This window comes from Eleutherodactylus coqui, chromosome 3 (genome assembly GCF_035609145.1).
Source record: "Eleutherodactylus coqui strain aEleCoq1 chromosome 3, aEleCoq1.hap1, whole genome shotgun sequence".
Lineage (NCBI taxonomy): Eukaryota > Metazoa > Chordata > Amphibia > Anura > Eleutherodactylidae > Eleutherodactylus > Eleutherodactylus coqui.
In genome coordinates, this window is record NC_089839.1 from 107,259,184 (window position 1) to 107,278,072 (window position 18,889).

General features: G+C 45.3%; 1 protein-coding gene across 1 annotated transcript in view; it reads left to right on the forward strand.

Moving 5' to 3' along the window:
• The window catches only part of GRM1 (glutamate metabotropic receptor 1), a 340,411-nt gene that overhangs the window by 271,785 nt on the left and 49,737 nt on the right, over nt 1-18,889 (forward strand). Inside the window, exon 9 of the mRNA XM_066594870.1 lies at nt 16,020-16,266. Within this exon, the coding sequence (XP_066450967.1) occupies nt 16,020-16,266 (247 nt within the window). The remainder of the gene's footprint in view (nt 1-16,019; nt 16,267-18,889) is intronic.

Here is an 18,889-nt window from a genome sequence, read left to right on the forward strand (position 1 = left end):
CTGCTGGAAACTCTTTCCAAATAGAAGCGTTGATGGCGCATCTAAAATTAATCCCCACAGAGGATAAAGATTAGAGATGAGCGAACGTACTCGTCCGAGCTTGATACTCGTTCGAGTATTAGCGTGTTCGAGATGCTCGTTACTAGAGGCGAGTACCACGCGATGTTCGAGTTACTTTCACTTTTATCTCTGAGACGTTAGCGCGCTTTTCTGGCCAATAGAAAGACAGGGAAGGCATTACAACTTCCCCCTGCGACATTCAAGCCCTATACCACCCCCCTGCAGTGAGTCGCTGGCGAGATCAGGTGTCACCCGAGTATATAAATCGGCCCCTCCTGCGGCTCACCACAGATGCGTTCTGACAGAGATCAGGGAAAGTGCTGTCTTGCTGGAGTTGCTATAGGGAGAGTGTTAGGAGTATTTTAGGCTTCAAGAACCCCAACAGTCCTTCTTAGGGCCACATCTAACCGTGTGCAGTAGTGTGGAGGCTGCTTTTTGCAGTGTTGCACTTTTTTTTTTTTTGTATATCGGGCGTGCAGAGCATTGCGCCCTGCAGTAATTATATATAGTCCAGGGCCAGTAGTGGTGGTGAGGCAGGGACAGAAGACATATTTAGTGTATATAGGCAGTGGGCCTTTCCAAAAACATTTGGTAAAAAAAATCTATTTGGGCTGCCTGTGACTGTCCTCAGTGTACTGGGTCTGTGCTGGGGGTAGTTGTCCTAATTCATACGCAGCCAGCTAAGTGTTACAGCAGGCTTGCGCAAAATTATTTCCTGGCTCTGTGTTGTATATAAATCGGCCCCTCCCGCGGCTCGCCACAGATGCATTCTGACAGAGATCAGGGAAAGTTCTGCTGGTGCCGGAGCTGCTATACGGAGAGCGTTAGGAGTGATTTTAGGCTTCAAGAACCTCAACGGTCCTTCTTAGGGCCACATCTGACGGTGCGCAGTACTGTTGAGGCTGCTTTTAGCAGTGTTGCGCAATTTTTTTTTTTTTGTATATCGGCCGTGCAGAGCATTGCATCCGCAGTCTGCAGTCACTGTACAGAGTACAGGGCCAGTACTGGTGAGGCAAGGAAAAAGTTATTCAGGCTATATAGGCAGTGGGCTTTTTCCAAAAAATTGATCGCTGTCATCCCGCCAGAGGGAAACAGTATACATAATATTATATGCTGCCTACAGTATCTATCTGCTGGGGGTAGTAGTCGTAATTAATACGCAGCTAAGCGTTACAGCAGGCTTGCGCAAAATTGTTTCCTGGATCTGCTGTCTCTGTTACATGATCGCCGTCATCCCGCCAGAGGGAAACAGTATACATAATATTATACGCTGCCTACAGTATCTATCTGCTGGGGGTAGTAGTCGTATTTAATACGCAGCTAAGCGTTACAGCAGGCTTGTGCAAAATTGTTTCCTGGATCTGCTGTCTCTGTTACATGATCGCCGTCATCCCGCCAGAGGGAAACAGTATACATAATATTATACGCTGCCTACAGTATCTATCTGCTGGGGGTAGTAGTTGTAATTAATATGCAGCTAAGCGTTACAGCAGGCTTGCGCAAAATTGTTTCCTGGATCTGCTGTCTCTGTTACATGATCGCCGTCATCCCGCCAGAGGGAAACAGTATACATAATATTATACGCTGCCTACAGTATCTATCTGCTGGGGGTAGTAGTCGTAATTAATACGCAGCTAAGCGTTACAGCAGGCTTGCGCAAAATTGTTTCCTGGATCTGCTGTCTCTGTTACATGATCGCCATCATCCCGCCAGAGGGAAACAGTATACATAATATTATACGCTGCCTACAGTATCTATCTGCTGGGGGTAGTAGTCGTAATTAATACGCAGCTAAGCGTTACAGCAGACTTGCGCAAAATTGTTTCCTGGATCTGCTGTCTCTGTTACATGATCGCCGTCATCCCGCCAGAGGGAAACAGTATACATAATATTATACGCTGCCTACAGTATCTATCTGCTGGGGGTAGTAGTCTTAATTAATACGCAGCTAAGCGTTACAGCAGGCTTGCGCAAAATTGTTTCCTGGATCTGCTGTCTCTGTTACATCAGCGCTGTCATCCCGCCAGAGGGAAACAGTATACATAATATTATACGCTGCCTACAGTATCTGTCTGCTGTATCAGCTCAGCATTTAAAAAAAATAGAAGCAAAATACTTAAGGCCTACTACTGGCCTTTGACCACTTGACTGCTTCTGCGCTGTGAATTCCACTAGCTCAGTCATACGCACCTACGTCTCACTACAGGCGTGCGCAAAATAGTTTCCTGGCTCTGCTGTGCGTTCCGTAAGGGAAGTCAGCCTCCAACCACAGGCCAATAAGCGGCACATTTAATTACAGCGTTCTGTTTCTGCACTACTGGTAGTACAGCATGCTGAGGGGTAGGGGTAGACCTAGAGGACGTGGACGCGGGCGAGGACGCGGAGGCCCAAGTCAGGGTGTGGGCACAGGCCGAGCTCCTGATCCAGGTGTATCGCAGCTGACTGCTGCGGGATTAGGAGAGAGGCACGTTTCTGGCGTCCCCTCATTCATCTTACAATTAATGGGTCCACGCGGTAGACCTTTATTAGAAAATGAGCAGTGTGAGCAGGTCCTGTCGTAGATGGCAGAAAGTGCATCCAGCAATCTATCCACCACCCAGAATTCTGCGCCGTCCACTGCTGCAACTCTGAATCCTCTGGCTGCTGCTCCTCCTTCCTCCCAGCCTCCTCACTCCATTACAATGACACATTCTGAGGAGCAGGCAGACTCCCAGGAACTGTTCCCGGGCCCCTGCCCAGAATGGCCAGCAATGGTTCCTCTCCCACCGGAGGAGTTTGTCGTGACCGATGCCCAACCTTTGGAAAGTTCCCGGGGTCCGGGGGATAAGGCTGGAGACTTCCGGCAACTGTCTCAAGAGCTTTCAGTGGGTGAGGAGGACGATGACGATGAGACACAGTTGTCTATCACTCAGGTAGTAGTAAGGGCAGTAAGTCCGAGGGAGGAGCGCACAGTGGATTCGGAGGAAGAGCAGCAGGACGATGAGGTGACTGACCCCACCTGGTTTGCTACGCCTACTGAGGACAGGTCTTCAGAGGGGGAGGCAAGTGCAGCAGCAGGGCAGGTTGGAAGCGGCAGTGCGGTGGCCAGGGGTAGAGGCAGGGCCAGACCGACTAATCCACCAACTGTTTCCCAAAGCGCCCCCTCGCGCCATGCCACCCTGCAGAGGCCGAGGTGCTCAAAGGTCTGGCAGTTTTTCACTGAGAGTGCAGACGACCGACGAACAGTGGTGTGCAACCTTTGTCGCGCCAAGATCAGCCGGGGAGCCACCACCACCAGCCTCACCACCACCAGCATGCGCAGACATATGATGGTCAAGCACCCCACAAGGTGGGACGAAGGCCATTCACCGCCTCCGGTTTGCACCGCTGCCTCTCCCCCTGTGCCCCAACCTGCCACTGAGATCCAACCCCCCTCTCAGGACACAGGCACTACCATCTCCTGGCCTGCACCCACACCCTCACCTCCGCTATGCTCGGCCCCATCCACCAATGTCTCTCAGCGCACCGTCCAGCCGTCGCTAGCGCAAGTGTTGGAGCGCAAGCGCAAGTACGTCGCCACGCACCCGCACGCTCAAGCGTTAAACGTGCACATAGCCAAATTTATCAGCCTGGAGATGCTGCCGTATAGGGTTGTGGAAACGGAGGCTTTCAAAGGTATGATGGCGGCGGCGGCCCCGCGCTACTCAGTTCCCAGTCGCCACTACTTTTCCCGATGTGCCGTCCCAGCCCTGCATGACCACGTCTCCCGCAACATTGTACGCGCCCTCACCAACGCGGTTACTGCCAAGGTCCACTTAACAACGGACACGTGGACAAGCACAGGCGGGCAGGGCCACTATATCTCCCTGACGGCACATTGGGTGAATTTAGTGGAGGCTGGGAAAGAGTCAGAGCCTGGGACCGCTCACGTCCTACCCACCCCCAGAATTGCGGGCCCCAGCTCGGTGGTGGTATCTGCGGCGGTGTATGCTTCCTCCACTAAACCACCCTCCTCCTCCTCCTCCTACGCAACCTCTGTCTCGCAATCAAGATGTGTCAGCAGCAGCACGTCGCCAGCAGTCGGTGTCGCGTGGCGTGGCAGCACAGCGGTGGGCAAGCGTCAGCAGGCCGTGCTGAAACTACTCAGCTTAGGAGAGAAGAGGCAGACGGCCCACAAACTGCTGCAGGGTCTGACAGAGCAGACCGACCGCTGGCTTGCGCCGCTGAGCCTCCAACCGGGCAGGGTCGTGTGTGACAACGGCCGTAACCTGGTGGCGGCTCTGCAGCTCGGCAGCCTCACGCACGTGCCATGCCTGGCCCACGTCTTTAATTTGGTGGTTCAGCGCTTTCTGAAAAGCTACCCACGCTTGTCAGACCTGCTCGGAAAGGTGCGCCGGCTCTGAGCACATTTCCGCAAGTCCCACACGGACGCTGCCACCCTGCGCACCCTGCAACATCGGTTTCATCTGCCAGTGCACCGACTGCTGTGTGACGTGCCCACACGGTGGAACTCTACGCTCCACATGTTAGCCAGGCTCTATGAGCAGCGTAGAGCTATAGTGGAATACCAACTCCAACATAGGCGGCGCAGTGGGAGTCAGCCTCCTCAATTCTTTACAGAAGAGTGGGCCTGGTTGGCAGACATCTGCCAGGTCCTTGGAAACTTTGAGGAGTCTACCCAGATGGTGAGCGGCGATGCTGCAATCATTAGCGTCACCATTCCTCTGCTATGCCTCTTGAGAAGTTCCCTGCAAAGCATAAAGGCAGACGCTTTGCACTCGGAAACAGAGGCGCGGGAAGACAATATGTCGCTGGATAGTCAGAGCACCCTCCTGTCTATATCTCAGCGCGTTGAGGAGGAGGAAGAGGAGCATGAGGAGGATGAGGAGGAGGGGGAAGAGACAGCTTGGCCCAATGCTGAGGGTACCCATACTGCTTGCCTGTCATCCTTTCAGCGTGTATGGCCTGAGGAGGAGGAGGAGGATTCTGAATGTGATCTTACTAGTGCGGACAGCCATGTGTTGCGAACAGGTACCCTGGCACACATGGCTGACTTCATGTTAGGATGCCTTTCTCGTGACCCTCGCGTTACACGCATTCTGGCCACTACGGATTACTGGGTGTACACACTGCTCGACCCACGGTATAAGGAGAACCTTTCCACTCTCATACCTTAAGAGGAAAGGGGTTCGAGAGTGATGCTATACCACAGGACCCTGGCGGACAAACTGATGGTAAAATTCCCATCCGACAGCGCTAGTGGCCGAAGGCGCAGTTCCGAGGGCCAGGTAGCAGGGGAGGCGCAGAGATCAGGCAGCATGTACAGCGCAGGCAGGGAAACACTCTCTAAGGCCTTTGACAGCTTTCTGGCTCCCCAGCAAGACTGTGTCACCGCTCCCCAGTCAAGGCTGAGTCGGTGGGAGCACTGTAAAAGGATGGTGAGGGAGTACGTAGCCGATCGCACGACCGTCCTCCGTGACGCCTCTGCCCCCTACAACTACTGGGTGTCGAAGCTGGACACGTGGCCTGAACTCGCGCTGTATGCCCTGGAGGTGCTTGCTTGTCCTGCGGCTAGCGTCTTGTCAGAGAGGGTGTTTAGTGCGGCTGGGGGAATGATCACAGATAAGCGTACCCGCCTGTCAACCGACAGTGCCGACAGGCTTACACTCATCAAGATGAACAAAGCCTGGATTTCCCCAGACTTCTCTTCTCCACCAGGGGACAGCAGCGATACCTAAACAATACGTAGGCTGCACCCGCGGATGGAAGCATTGTTCTCTACCACCATCAAAAACGTGGACCTTTTAGCTTCATCAATCTGTGTATAATATTCATCCTCCTCCTCCTGCTCCTCCTCCTGAAACCTGACGTAATCACGCCGAACAGGCAATTTTTATTAGGCCCACAAGGCTCAGTCATATAATTTTTGTAAACAATTTTTATATGTTTCAATGCTCATTAAAGCGTTGAAACTTTCACCTGAACCAATTTTTATTTTAACTGGGCTGCCTCCAGGCCTAGTTACAAATTAAGCCACATTAACCAAAGCGATTAATGGGTTTCACCTGCCCTCTTGGTTGGGCATGGGCAATTTTTCTGACATACATTAGTACTGTTGGTACACCAATTTTTGGGGGCCCTCGCCTACAGTGTAATCCAATTAATTTTCTGCCCACCTGCATTAAAGCTGACGTTACATCAGCTGTGCTGGGCACTGCAATGGGATATATTTATGTACCGCCGGTGGCTTCCTAGCACCCACCCATGCTGTCGGTCCACACGGAGTTGTAACTGCATGTGTCCACTTCTAAAGAACCCCAGTCTGACTGGGGCATGCAGTGTGGGCCGAAGCCCACCTGTATTTAACATGACATTATCTCAGCTGTGATGGGCAATGCAATGGGATATATTTATGTACCGCCGGTGGGTTCCAGGGAGCTACCCATGCTGTGGGTCCACAGGGAGTTGTAACTGCATGTGTCTACTTCTAAAGAACCCCAGTCTGACTGGGGCATGCAGTGTGGGCCGAAGCCCACCTGCATTTAATCGGACGTTACCTCAGCTGTGCTGGGCACTGCAATGGGATATATTTATGTACCGCCGGTGGCTTCCTAGCACCCACCCATGCTGTCGGTCCACACGGAGTTGTAACTGCATGTGTCTACTTCTAAAGAACCCCAGTCTGACTGGGGCATGCAGTGTGGGCCGAAGCCCACCTGCATTTAACATGACATTATCTCAGCTGTGATGGGCAATGCAATGGGATATATTTATGTACCGCCGGTGGGTTCCAGGGAGCTACCCATGCTGTGGGTGCACACGGAATTCCCATTGCGGAGTTGTACCTGCCTGTGACTATTTTTAAAAAAACGTGGTCTGACTGGGGCATGCAGACACCTTGACAGAATGAATAGTGTGTGGCACATAGGTTCCCCATTGCTATGTCCACGTGTGCAGCTCCTGATGGCGGTGGCACAGGATTATATTTCTCATTGCTTCTGTACAGCATTGTGGGCTATCGCCCCGCCCCTTTTAAAGAGGGTCGCTGCCTAGCCGTGCCAACCCTCTGCAGTGTGTGCCTGCGGTTCCTCCTCATGGCAGATGCACTTATAAATAGACATGAGGGTGGTGTGGCATGAGGGCAGCTGAAGGCTGCGCAGGGACACTTTGGTGTGCGCTGTGGACACTGCGTCGTGCGCGGGGGGGGGTTTGGCAGCATGTAACCCAGGAGAAGTGGCAGCGGAGTGTCATGCAGGCAGTGATTGTGCTTTGTTGGAGGTAGTGTGGTGCTTAGCTAAGTTATGCATTGCTAATGAGGGCTTTTCAGAAGTAAAAGTTGTTGGGAGGGGGGGGCACTCTTGCCGCTATTGTGGCTTAATAGTGGGACCTGGGAACTTGAGATGCAGCCCAACATGTAGCCCCTCGCCTGCCCTATCCGTTGATGTGTCGTTCCCATCACTTTCTTGAATTGCCCAGATTTTCACAAATGGAAACCTTAGCGAGCATTGGCGATATACAAAAATGCTCGAGTCGCCCATTGACATCAATGGGGTTCGTTACTCGAAACGAACCCTCGAGCATCGCGATAATTTCGTCCCGAGTAACGAGCACCCGAGCATTTTGGTGCTTGCTCATCTCTAATAAAGATGCCTTTTTATGCAGTAGTTACAGACCCATATCCTTAATTAAAAACAATATTAAAATATATGCCAAAATTTTAGCTAACAGAATAAAAGTGATTCTGCCTGAGCTGATCAACTCCAAGCGAGTGGGTTTTATACTGAAGAGAGAAGCAAAGGATAACACCTCAAAACTACTTCATCTGACACATATAGCCCATCATAATAAATCTCCACTAGCCCTTCTCACTACAGATGCTGAAAAGACTTTTGATAGAGTTGATTGGTTATTTTTGCAAATGTCCCTTCAAAAATTTGGTTTCCCAGAAACATTCATAGACAAGATTATGGCCTTGTACTCCCTTCCCTCGGCTAGAATTAAAAATAATTATGATCTCTTCCCTACAGTCCAGATTTTGAGCTGTGTTGGATTGCATGCCACCTGAACCGTATGGTAGACCTTACCTGCCAAAAAAGTCATAAACTATAGGTGGAGTTGGAACTTTTTTCACTTAACAATAATCAGAAATTATTGCTCTGGTCCGTCCCATATAATAAAGCTAAACTGAAAGAGATCCAAAATCCTTTCACACGGCTAACCTTAAGTTTATGGCATAAATTTAACAAAAAGCATAAACTAGTTAAAGACAAGCCTGTACCACAGGATCTACAGTTTCTAAACCACCTGAGAGATACTTTACTCAAAAACGAAGAAACACATATCAGGATTTCAGTTGTGATGCACTCTCCAGATATTGTAGATGCTGATCACAATCTATTATTTCATAAGTCCCCAATCTGTTAAGAATCCAATTTCTAAAATCTACAGGGCTCTGACACAGAACAAACAACAACCTTCCTTTGTCCCCCGGTGGGAGTCTGAATTAAATACTAACTTTACCACAGATGAGATAAAGGATATCACATGTAGGTCACACTTCTCTTCTTCAACCAGGTTCCAAGAATTAAATTACAGAATTGTCTCCAGATGGTATAAAACCACAGCTCTACTCAACAAAATTGACCTAGACAATTACCCCTATGCTGGAGATGCTCAGATGGTATCAGTTCGTACAGTCATATCTGGTATTCGTGCCCACTATTACGACCTTTCTGGGAAAAGATCCAGAGGATACTTGGTCTTATTTTTAAAACCAACATCCCCCTTATGCCTGAAACAGTCCTCCTAAACATGAATGCTCCAGGCCTCCTAATTAAGTACAAGTCCACTCTCCCGTTTTTCATGAATGCGGCTAAGATCCTAATCCCCAGATACTGGAGAGACAGCACAGTTCCTTCCATCTTGGAATGGTTTAATGAGGTGAACGCTATTTGTTTCTTTCAGAGGGTCAGAGCTAGACGAGAAGGACACTTAGAGAGGTTCACAAATTTTTGGAACCTCTGGATCTCCTTCACATGCGGAGACTCCGGTACTCCACCACATCTCACTGCTGCACCCTAATCATTGAGTCTCTCTTATCTCCCCATTTTACGCTTATTCTTTGCACTTTTAATTTCTTTCATTTCATGTTTTTCACTGCATTCTCAACAGAGCTGTCACTGTTTTTATGTTCAAGATTGATTGTTTTACAATGTGATTATCCACTGATTTTACTTTACTTTTGTTGTAATCCCTTCCCTTTTCCACCATAATGGACGCCTGTCCTTATATGGGTAGGGCCCCATTCCAGACAAAAAATAATAAAATATAGAAAGTGGAGAACTAAACAATAATGTGGGTAGTAGTTCTTGCACTCCAGCAGTGTCATGTGGTACCTCAGTGCAGTGGTTATAGTTGGTGGGAAGCACTCCAGGAAGCCGATTTAGATGGTGAAAAAAGTTTAACTCTTTATTTGCAGGGAGAGAGGACTGTGGAACTTGTAGCAGAAACACAATTTCCATTTACTTGAAGTTATTGTTTGTATTACACTTCCAGGCATTGATTAATTAGAATTACACTTTCAGACACTGATTACTTCTGAACTTTTCTCAGGGGACTGATATTAACTTCCAGCTTTCCTCCCTAGCTTTGACTAGTGCATTGAACATTAATTGCTGACTTGAACTAGAAGAAGTTAATTTGTTACTTGCTTGCTGCATGGTATTGACTTCTTGCTGCTGTTTCCTTTCACTGTACTTTTTCTCTACCTCTCCTCTTTCTGCTAAATATTTCTGGTACTCTGAGTACTCACACTTAGATGTTCTAGCTTCCCAGTGCACTGGCTGATGCAGATGTTCTCCTTGTTCCTCCCTGGTCTCTATCTCTGGGACCCTTTACTAGGCAACCTCCAGGACTAGACTGGATAACACTGCCCACTTTTTACCTTTTATACTCTCCTACTCACCTAATCCTGAGCTAGGGGAAAGCTAACTATCCAATCCCTGAACTAGCAGGTGTATACTTAAGATGTATTTTGCATTGTCATTTAGAGCATCTAATTAACACATTTAAAGTCATATACACATAATTACACACATTTACAAATATACACAAATACATTCTCAAAGTAGCTATAGCAGTGCTATTGGACCCCAAACTCTGGGGTACTACATTTACACCGCGTTTTTGCACATCAGGCATTGCATATTTGCGTATGCAACAGCAGTTTTTATTGTCCATTTTGCGCATGCAAGTTGTGCGCAATTGCACTCGCAAAAAAAATGGCACTGATGGTCAGAGCCATGGAAATGGCAAATTAGTTTAATGAGTTCAAGATGTGTTCTTTCCTTGCACAAATGCGCAGGAAAATAGAGAATGCTGCAAGCTTTTTTTGCACAACTGAAATGTGTATGCCAAGTACACGCATGTGAACAAATTTATTGAAATCAATCGGTTCTATTTTCTGCGTGTTGCAGAATTCATGCGCAAATGCCTAAGGTCTGTGTCACACAAGCATATTTGAGCACGAAAATTTTGCACATGCAATCCCTTAATTTCAATAGGTTTATTCACAAGTGTGTATTTTGCGTGTGCAATTGCATTGCACAAACAAAAAGATGCAGCATGCTTTATTGTCCTGTGCATTTACACAGCAAAAGAACGCATATTGAACTCATTAAACTAAGTGGCCATTTCACTTGCGCATGCAAAAAGTACAGTAAAAAAAACACTGTTACGCACACAAATATGCAATGCCCAATGCACAAAAATGTGGTGCAGCTGCGCATGCAAATACATATACAGTCATGTGGCACAGGTCTTGATGATTGTGAAGGCAAGAATACTATAACTGATGTTAGTGGAGACAGCTTAATTAATAATTGGCAGAAATTCCTTTGCCTCTTGTCTTTATTTTTGTTTTTTCTCTTCGCTCCCTGGTGAGTTCTTCTGTAACTTTGTAAGAGAACTTGATTTTGTGGGGAAAAAAAACAAAACAGAAATCTGGACATTTTGTGGTTGAAGTGAAAACTTGCTATTCTCAGATAGTGTTGTGGATTAAGGGCATTATTTATGATGTGGGATTTCAACAGGTCTTCATAGCCAGAAAACTAAATAAAAGAGTATAGCTTATAGGGAACCTGCCACATTGAAAATGCATTGTGATCTGCAGGCATGATGTTATAGAGCAGGGGGAGCTGAGCGGACTAATATGTAGTTTTGTGGGGAAAGATTCAATATAACTTGTAACTTATTCACCTTAACCGCTCCTTATTCTGGGCTAAGGAGTCCAGTAGGCGGTCCTATCAGTGATTAAGTTATTAATCACTACATACACATTCATACAAGGAAGGCTGTTATTCACCGAGTAGGACCGCCCACTGGACTCCTAAGTCCAGAATGAGCAGGGATTTAGATCAATAAAATACAAATTATACTTAATCTTTTCCCACAAAACTATTAATCAACCTGTCCCTGCTTGTCTTCTGCAGCCAGCTGTTCCCCACTCAGAAAGCCCGTCTCTTATACAGCCGAGCGCTCCGAGCGGAGGATGCAGAAGACAAGCGGGGTGGTTCCACTGGTCTTCTGCATCCAGCTGTTCTCTGCTCAGAGCGCCCGGCTGTTATACAGCTAAGCACTGTGAGTGGAGAATGCAGAAGACAAGCACTGTGGCCCCGCTTGTCTTCTACAACTAGCTGTTCTCTGTTCGGAACGCCCGGCTGTTATACAGCTGAGCGCTCCAAGCAGGGTATGGAGAACAGAGCTGGACAGCTCTGTTCTTCATACCCCGCCTGTGTTTAGGGATCAGGATACAGCTGAAACAGTAATATCAGCTGTATCCTGCTGTGAATCCCTGATAAGACTCTTCGTTGTCTTTCAGCATGCTGAAAGACAACGATGAGCAACTGCTTAACAAAAACTGCACGATGTCAGTGCAGTTACACACAACGATTATCACTCAAAAGACGGCTTTTGAGCGAATTTTGACTGATAATTGTTGTGTCTAAATGGGCCTCTAATTTAACTATACTTTTTATAGTGGTATAACTCCTGGCTCAAATATGTCCTATTCCTATACCTGGATAGATCTGAAGGCTTAATACTGTAGTATTTCTGGTGTCAATTTATTCTCATTCCAATGATTATTTGGGAATTTGGCATAGAAAAGCCATACTTTTATGAGCTAGTCTATCACTTTAATTCTACACATTGGGTTAAAACAATCTAAACCAATAATGGTCAAGAGAAGTTATATTTTCATCAGGCTCAACCATGAATGAAATCATACCATGGATGTGGCTGATGCTCCTCTGATTCTGGCTCGTCTACAAGGTATTGGTGTTCGTCTAATAGAGTAAATAATTTCATGTAAAAATAGCCTCTGAGTGACATGTCAAAAATTTTGATCAGTAGGGGTCCATGTGCTGAGAACCCCGCTGATCACCCAAGCAATTTGCTCCTCCAGCTGTCATTGTTGTATGTTGGCTCCGTTCATCAGCTAAAGACAGATGCATAGATGTCTATTAAAATCTTTGCATCTCTCTTCAGCTGTCGAAAGGAGCTGACAGCCAATGGACACAGTACTCAAGTAAGCATTGCAGCCCCTTCATTTCAGCGAATGGCAGGGATCTCAGCACTGACATGTCAAAAGGTTTTAAAAAGAAAAGAAATAGCCTCTGTGCACCTAGGTAAAAAATGCTGGCAGTCCAAAATGGAACATTCGATTCCTTTATATCCAAATGAAACTTTCGGCTGACAAATCATCCCTCAATTAATTAGTATACAAATCCTTTCACATACCACCCTTCCAAATATCTCCATGTTTGAATTCGCCCCCCCCCCCCCCCCACACACACACACACACCTCTTTTTCATAACAGATCCTTTTGCCATAAGATAAAAGCCTTCAAGTGGTACAAATAAGTTTCTAGTTTCTGGTTCATAGTTGAAATCTAGTACTTAAGTCACGAACTGCATTAACCTGGCAACTATTTTCTTTTCTTTTGTAAGAAGGAGCATTAGTCTCATTACTATTCAACAACACATTGCACGTTTAAAATATTCATGGGTCAGGAATGCTATATTTTCTCCTTAGGGAGAGCTCCTAGAAGGTGAGTGAGTGAGGAGACTTATAAGGCTATTCATGCTTCTCTAGGTATATATGCAAATATGGGAGATGGAACAATATCTCTGCAGCGCCACCTATTGAAAGGCAGCATTCCTGCAAGCCAATGTTAGACTCTTTATACAATGACTGGGAATTGGAAGCCAAGCCAGAATCCATGCACAGACAGCTGTTTCAGGGTGTTTGCTCCTCATCAGTGTGTAGTAGGTTTCTGGCTATTCATGTCACGATACAGAAATTGTATTCTAACAAAATAAATATGTCAACTTTCTTTTATTCTTTGTTTGTTATAAAACCCAATAAAAATTATTAAAAGAAAAGTTTTTAAAAATTGCAGTTACTCTGAGGGTCAATTGTCAGGTTGAGAATTGCTTTCCATGTTGGATTATTTCATTTCCTTGACTACTTGAGTGGGTACTGTATTTTGCTCAGGGAGAGAAGTTTGGAAAAGGAGTAAGGCAAGTATGTCCTGTTGCCTTGTTTGGAGCCAATCTGTATCAACTATAAGAATCTGTACAGTTATGTAGAACCTGCTTATCTATTTTACAGAGAAGTCACAAATTTAGTCTATATTTTTGATTTCCTTTGTTGATAAAGGCCAATTATAAGGTAACTGTCCTTTGTGGCCTCCATTTAAAAAAAAAATTCTATGGTTTGAGTGAATGTGAGGAAGCTGCACCAGACCTGTTTCTCCAGAGAAGTAACTATTAGTCTAGTGTTATTTTTGCCAGCATTTTCTCGTAATGCTTCCTTAGATTCTGGAGCTACAGGAAATTTCCTAGCACTAGCTATTGCAAAATCTCACAGGCTAATTAAAGAATCATAGAATTGGAAGGGACCTCCAGGATCATCGGGTCCAACCCCCTGCTCAGTGTAGGATCCACTAAACCATCTCAAACAGATGTCCGTCCAGCCTCTGAGGACTTTCATTTGAAGAAGAACTCACCACTTCCCATGGCAACCTATTCCGCTCATCAATCACCCTCACTGGTTTTTCTATTAGAAAAGGTTTTTCTAATATCTAATCTGTGTCTCCTCCCTTTCAGTTTCATCCCATTGCTTCTAGAATAGGGTTGATGCCTCTGCACTGTGGCAGCCCTTCAGATATTTGTAGACAGCTCTTTAAGGCTCCTCTCAGCCTACTTTTTTGCAAGCTAGTTCCCAGATCGTTTACCATTCCTCATAGGACATGGTTTGCAGACCACTCACCATTCTGGTATCTTCTCTCTGAACTTGCTATAATTTGTCAATGTTTTTTTTTAATTCGGGTGCCCAAAACTGGACACAGTATTCCAGATGAGGAAGACTAGAGGGGGATATTTAGCTCATGTGATCTAGACTCAATGCTTCACTTAGTACATCCCAGAATTGTATTTGCCTTTTTGCTTCTGCAGCGGACTGTTGACTCATGTTCAGTCTTTTTTACATGTGCTGCTGCTTAGCTCAGTTCCTCCCATTCTGTATGTGCTTTTATCATTTTTCTAGCCTAGATGTAGGACTTTGCATTTCTCCTAGTTAAATACCATTCCGTTAGTCGCGGCCCACTGTTCAAGCTTGTTTAGATCTTTTTTAATTACTTGAAAAATTAGTTACTTCTGTGAACAGCACCCCTGTTTCAGTCAGTTTGGTATAGTAACAAACAGCTCACATCAGCATGCAAATTATACTGTTAGGCCGCCTGCAGACAGGCGGAAATTCCGCGGCGGGATTTCTGCCGCTGGAAGCCTGCATAGGATTGTGTTAACAAATGCAATCCTATGCAGATGGCTGCGGTTTGGCTGCGCAAAATCTTGCGCGGCAAACAAACCGTGGCATGCTCTATTTCTGTGCGGGGCTCGCAGAGCCCCGCACAGAAACATTACTTCCCGGCCACCGGCAAGCCGGCACATCAAACCGCCGGAGCCGCGGGTGAGTACGCGCCGCTCTCTGCAGGCGCTCGGGTCGGGTCCCGCAGCGAGAATCCTCGCAGCCAGATCCGACCCGCCCATCTGCAGGCGGCCATACACTGAGTTATTATGGTACTTCTGTAGTCTGTCTTTTCAGTACTATAGGCTTGCATTGCATGGATTATTATGCCCTACATTACCTCTCCATCAAGAATCACTATCTCTTTCCAAATAAGGCATTTATGATAGAGATTTAGCAAAGCATCTCTATAGGCATTTTTTAATAATAATGAAGACTCATGCTTACATTGAGTCTTCAAATAGAAACAAATCTACCAATTACATATGAAATTAGTAGAATACATTAGTGTAACATTTTCAAGCTATACTTTTGTTTATCAGAGCTTTTTTCCTTCTGCAAATTTTCTAGAGTAGACTTCGTGTAAACTGTAATGCATGGTCTTTATAAGAAGACAGGCTGTTTAATAGGTCTCTTAGGCTCCTGTATTTAGCACAGAAATCTTACTTTGCAGCTTCAATTCCTTGTAGGCGCTTCCAACTAAGTATAGATCTGTGAGATCTGCAAAATAAAAGAAAATTTGCTGAGGCAAGATGTTGAGAGAATGTCAAATTTAATGATATATTAATGTTCCAATATACTCTTAAATGAGATACAACTGCAAAAAAAGTATACTGATGATTAATTTTACTATAGTCATCTATATTGTTTTTTTGGTTGATCATTGGAATCATCAAAAGCTCTTAGTAACAAATACAATTTAATCATCTTTTGCACCTTTACCTGTAAATTGACCCTTCTTTTCTGTTGAAGGTTACTTGAATGAGAAAGTAAGTGGAAAAGGATGTGTAGAGCACATATTGACTCTTAGTCCTGTATTAAATGCATTATTTCTGTGCATTTGAAAGGCATATAGTATGTAAAATGTATTTTTGACTTTCTTATCTTTCAGGCAACGAAAGCTTAGAAGAAAACTATGTACAGGATAGCAAAATGGGATTTGTCATTAATGCAATTTATGCAATGGCTCATGGCCTCCATGACATGCATGCTGTCTTGTGCCCAGGGCATGTTGGTCTGTGTGATGCAATGAGGCCTATCGATGGCAGCAAACTGCTTGAATTCCTAATAAAAAGTGCATTTGCTGGTGTTTCTGGGGAAGATGTTTGGTTTGATGAAAAAGGAGATGCCCCCGGGAGGTAAGAGTTTGAGTTACATTAGCATAGCATGAGGACATATAAGTGATAGCTGTATCAGAATCAGTGTATGCCACAACATGTTTCCTTTGAAAATCTTATCTATTAAGTAACATACTGCATAATACATTGCAGTGAATGAAATAATTCATAAATTGGTAGAGAGTACATATTGCCCATGGATTATTAAAAATATGCTAATTATGCTCAAATGAGAATAAAGTTAAATGGGTTCTCCAGTTTCAGCAAACAACAGTTATTCTTTGTACAGTATAGGGAAAAGTTATAGAATTTTTCAATGTGTTTGATATATCTGAAGAGAGTGAGTGATACAACCTTGCATTATAAGTGGTAGAATTTATGTATACCTCGGCTTACATTGTTAGCTTATGCCAAAGGCAGTAACTCCTATATAAAGATCCCTAAAATATAACTTTTATTAGATATAAATTTAAATTCACTTGCTAAAAATTAACAATCCAGATTACAGGCTGCCTGAAACAAATGAACACTCATTAGGTAAATCACCTGTATGAGACTACAGACTTGTCCTGAAATGTATGATAACAATGAAGGGCAAAGGGTCATATATAAGAAAAAGGGGAAAAATCATCAGGTGATACACCCAAATGCAGGTGAAAATCTGCCTTAAACTCCCCATGAACTAAGTGGAAGATTCAAACTCCCTCTTCAGTATCAAGAGGAATCATTAAACAAGCACTCAATGGCAGAGGGCCAAACAATCTGGGCCAAAAGCAGTGCTGTTAGCCTTACAACATGTTTCGCTAGTTCCCTGATATCCTCAGAGAATATCAAGGCTAATATTGTATATAGCACAGTTTGTAGATGGAGATCCAGTTTTCTGATACAGAACTCCAAACTGAACTATATTTAGAATGAGCATCCAGTTTTAAGATAAAATTCTGTCCTGGGACTGGAGGGGGCAGGGGAGTATATTACCTGCAGCTGTTCTTCTCTGCTATTCTCCTGATCCGTATCTTTTGGGCCCTGCTTTCTGCCACAGTTTTCTATCTAGCTAATGCACACTGTGCACTAGTCACTGTGAACTACTCTGGTCAATCAGAGAGCCAGTATAGTGCATTAATAGTCTAACACTACCAATACACTGTGAGGATTAGGTAGTCTGAAGATTATATCAGATACCTTGGACAGCGGAAAATAGAACCCGGTACCAGTGGATTGGGAGGGAAAAAAGAAACGAACTACAGGTAACATAACCTCTCCTTTTCCAGTTCTGGGATGCAATTTTTTCTCAAAACTGGAGGGTCACTTTAATTGATAAAACTCGTGTTGTTTGTAGGATTTTATCATTGAAGGCTCATGAAGACAACTCCTGTCCATATGCCATATTAGGGCAAATGGACATCATAAAGAGGGATCTCCGACTAAGGTCCTCTCTGAGTGAAAACAGAAAGCCACTCTGTAAAGTGATGCTCGTTCTGGCAGAGACATCCTTGTACTACAAGGATGGGCATTCATCTGAATGTCCACGATGTAATACTACATTCCCCCTGCAAAGGGCCTTTGCAGAGAAAATGCCTAACTGGCCACAGCTTCCCCAAACTAAGGTCACCTGTTTCCCGGGGTGCTGGGAGTGTAAACCAGAACAATCAGCTGGTTATCCCAAGGGCCACCTTGTGAAAGACGTTGTCTCTTCAACCCAATATAATGTAAAGAACAGCAGGGTATTTGAAGCTCTAAATCAGAAAGATTTAGCTCCAATTCCTAATAGACATATTAGTAACATAGTAGGTTAGGCTGAAAGAAGTAATATGTCTATACAGTTTAGCCTATCACCCCCCAATGTTGATCCAGAGGAAGGCACAAGAAACCCCAATGAGGCAGAAGCCAGTTTTTCCCATTTAGGGGAAAATATTCCTTCCTAACTTCAATCTGGCAGTCGGAATAGTAGTTGCACCTACAGCCTTGTGTCTTCGCCCTCAGGCCTTAGTCAGACGGGCGTTTTTTCGCGCGATTTGTGCATGCGTCCGGCGATTTTTTAAAACCATTGCTTTGCAATGGTATCGGACACATGAGCGCTTTTTATGCGCTCGTCCGATAAATTAGAGAACAGAAATCGCAGATCTCACCTATCTGCGATCTGCGATTCCTGTTCTCTTCTCTATATGCGCTCAATGGGGCCGGTGGCAGCAGCGCCGACCCCATTGAGAACATATAGAAGACAAATCATTCTTCTCTGCCACAGCTGTAACAGCTGTGGCAGAGAAGAACGATGTTTGCCCATTGAATTCAATGGAGCCGGCAATACAGCCAGCTCCATTGAAAGCAATGGGCTGCCGGCGAGCGCAGGATGTATTGCCGGCTCCATTGAATTCAATGCGCTGGACAGCTCCAGCCCGTTTCTAATGAAACGCGGCTAGGAGCAGATTTTTCGGGCGATTTTTTTGGCCCCGGTCACGCGATTTGCGGATGCGCATCCGTCATGCGATCCGCAAATCACGCGAAAATACGCCCGTGTGACTAAGGCCTCAGTCTGTGGATATGGATTGAGTTACACACATTCCATGCTTTCCAAGTTCAACTTCTTGCTAAAAACCTAAGTAACCTCTTTGTATTCTTGAAGCTGTAAATTTTTGGTCAGTAA